The sequence below is a fragment of the Dipodomys ordii genome, unplaced genomic scaffold (assembly GCF_000151885.1).
Source record: "Dipodomys ordii isolate 6190 unplaced genomic scaffold, Dord_2.0 Scaffold53, whole genome shotgun sequence".
Classification (NCBI taxonomy): domain Eukaryota; kingdom Metazoa; phylum Chordata; class Mammalia; order Rodentia; family Heteromyidae; genus Dipodomys; species Dipodomys ordii.
In genome coordinates this window covers 6,726,226-6,728,687 of record NW_012267269.1, presented here as the reverse complement: position 1 = coordinate 6,728,687, position 2,462 = coordinate 6,726,226, and the positions used below count along the sequence as shown (strand labels likewise).

At 41.3% G+C, this 2,462-nt stretch overlaps 1 protein-coding gene across 1 annotated transcript; it reads left to right on the top strand.

Annotated features, from left to right (window-relative positions):
- Nucleotides 1–1,747: 1,747 nt before the first annotated feature.
- LOC105988976 (interferon alpha-2-like) lies at nucleotides 1,748–2,314 on the top strand. The gene has a single exon (XM_013020765.1). The coding sequence runs from the start codon at nucleotides 1,748–1,750 to the stop codon at nucleotides 2,312–2,314; it is 567 nt and encodes a 188-aa protein (XP_012876219.1).
- The last annotated feature ends 148 nt before the right edge of the window (nucleotides 2,315–2,462 follow it).

Below are 2,462 nucleotides of genomic sequence, written 5' to 3'. Positions count from 1 at the left end.
TGCTTTCCAAAGTGGTTGAACAAGTTTACATTCCCACCAACAATGAAGTAAGGTTCCTTTCTGTCCACATCCCCTCCAGCATCTGTTGTTGTTAGAGTTTCCCAAAGATATCTTGTATGTCTTTGAATCATGTTTCTGCTATGATTATAATGATGATCTTTCAGTATAAACTAAGCTCCCCCTACAAAGAGAAAAGTTGGTTTTTAGAATACATCCTAAATATTTCAAGTTCTGAGGCCTTCCAAAGCTAACACTAATAAAATCTCATTCTTTTGAGTTCATTTAATTTTTGTGTACTTTCTTGTGCATCCATTGAGAAGCCTTGTTCAAAACTCATGGAAGACAGAGAAAATGCTACAAATCTCCAGCAATGGAGGACTGTGTTTAAAGGTCATTTTCTCTTGATCATTGTCCATCTATACAGTGGATCACCAATGTGTATTTCATCGTATTTTTATGATTTGAACTTAAGTGCTTCTAGCTTGGCCTGGCCTAGGGGAATGAAACACAAGTTGATTGTATCTTATTATTTAATTCTAGTAATGTTGTTCAGCACATTCATGATTATATCACATTCTGAATAGGAAAGATATTACTATTACTTTGTTGGTCGTGGGGCTTGAAGTCTGGGATTATATATTTTATGCATTTATAAATTGAATATACACTCTGATTCATTATAATTAATGGAAGTACATATATTACCTTACATACAATAAAGTATAAATAATTTACAAATAATTCACATTTTTAAAAGTACTTTATTGTAAAAGTACTTTATTGAGAGCATACTAAGTATCAAAGGAACTTTTTTTGTTGGTCATGGGGGCTGCACTCTGGGCCTGGGCGCTGCCCCTTAGCTCTTCCAGGCTAGTGCCGTACCTCTTGAGCCACAGCATCACTTATGGCTTTTTACTGCTTATGTGGTACTGAGGAATCAAACTCAGGGCCTCATGCATGCGAGGCAAGCGCTCTACCACTGAGCCAACTTCCCATCCCTTCAAAGGATTTTTTTTTTTTTTTGGTGTGTGTGTGGGGCGGGGGGTTGCGTTGAATTCAGGACTTCAATGTGCTTGTTGTTGCTTTACATCTTAGCCATGCCTCCAATATGATCTTGAGATAGAGTCATAATGACTACCTAAAATGAATGGCTGGTTAGCGATTTGTCAACCTATTTAAGATTTCCTTTTATAGTGAAATACAGGATTGCCACTGTGTCCAGATTCATAGTCTGAGATCAGATGAACTTTTCTCTCCCATCTGGCCTCAAACCCTGATCCTCCTAATGTCATATATGGTAAAATACGAGTGACTGGTACTTAGATAAACTTTATAATTTAACACTCATCTTAAAATATTTTAGAGTCTATCCTAGTATACATTCAATAAAAAGGAAATATTTTCATGCTTTTAAAAGTATTATTCAAAGCTATAGAGTATGGTAATGTATTACCTATATAAGTTTGGTTGAATTTTAATCTGGAGTACTATTAGAAAGAATGTGTGGGGCAGGGAAAGGGAAGCCAACAGAAGAAAGATAATAATTGAGAAATGCCACTCTAAAGTGAAGTATGAAAGCATAAATGAAAACAAAAAGAGAAGCAGAAACTGGGGGGAAAGCATTCAGAAAATGGAAGCTCGAGCATCCCTACTTAAGCCAAGGGAGCACATCAAGGTCTTCACACTCCCCAGAGGCAGAGGCTCCCATCAGCACCTCAGCCAGTCCAGCAGCATCCGCCCAGCCGCAATGCCCTTGCCCTTGGCCTTCCTGGTGACCCTGGTGGTGCTCAGCTGCAGGGCAACCTGCTCTCTGGGCTGTGAGCTGCCTCCCACCCACAGCCTGGGCAACAGAAGAGCCCTGCTCCTCCTGGGACAGATGAGGAGAGTCTCCCTTTTCTCCTGCCTGAAGGACAGAAAGGACTTTGGATTCCCCCAGGAGGCACTGGATGGAGAGCAGGTCCACAAGGCTCAAGCCATCACTGTCCTCCATGAGATGACCAGGCAGATCTACAGCCTCTTCAGCACAAAGACCTGGCCTGCCCCTTGGGAGAAGAGCCTTGTGGACAAACTGTGCACTGGCCTCCATGAGCAGCTGCAGGAGCTGAGAGCCTGCCTGAGCCGGGAGGTGGGAGAGCAGGAGCCTGCCATGGTGCTTGAGGACTCCACACTGGCTGTGAGCAAACACTTCCACAGGATCTCTCTCTACCTGCAAGAGAAGAAGTTCAGCCCTTGTGCCTGGGAGGTTGTCAGGGCAGAAATCATGAGATACTTCTCTTCAGCAGTAGACTTGCAGGAGTATTTGAGAAGCCATTGAAAATATACATTTTCTGTAATTAGGACATAAATTCAATGTATTTTTTCAGGTGTTTTCAGAAGTATTTAGCAACACAGTATTCAACTCTGTAGGTTATACTAGTTCCTTCTATAGACACATGAACAACTTTTATCTATCAAAGTATTTA

Excerpts from the sequence above, each read along its gene's own strand:
- LOC105988976 (XM_013020765.1), top strand. The coding sequence starts at position 1,748 with ATGCCCTTGCCCTTGGCCTTCCTGGTGACCCTGGTGGTGCTCAGCTGC.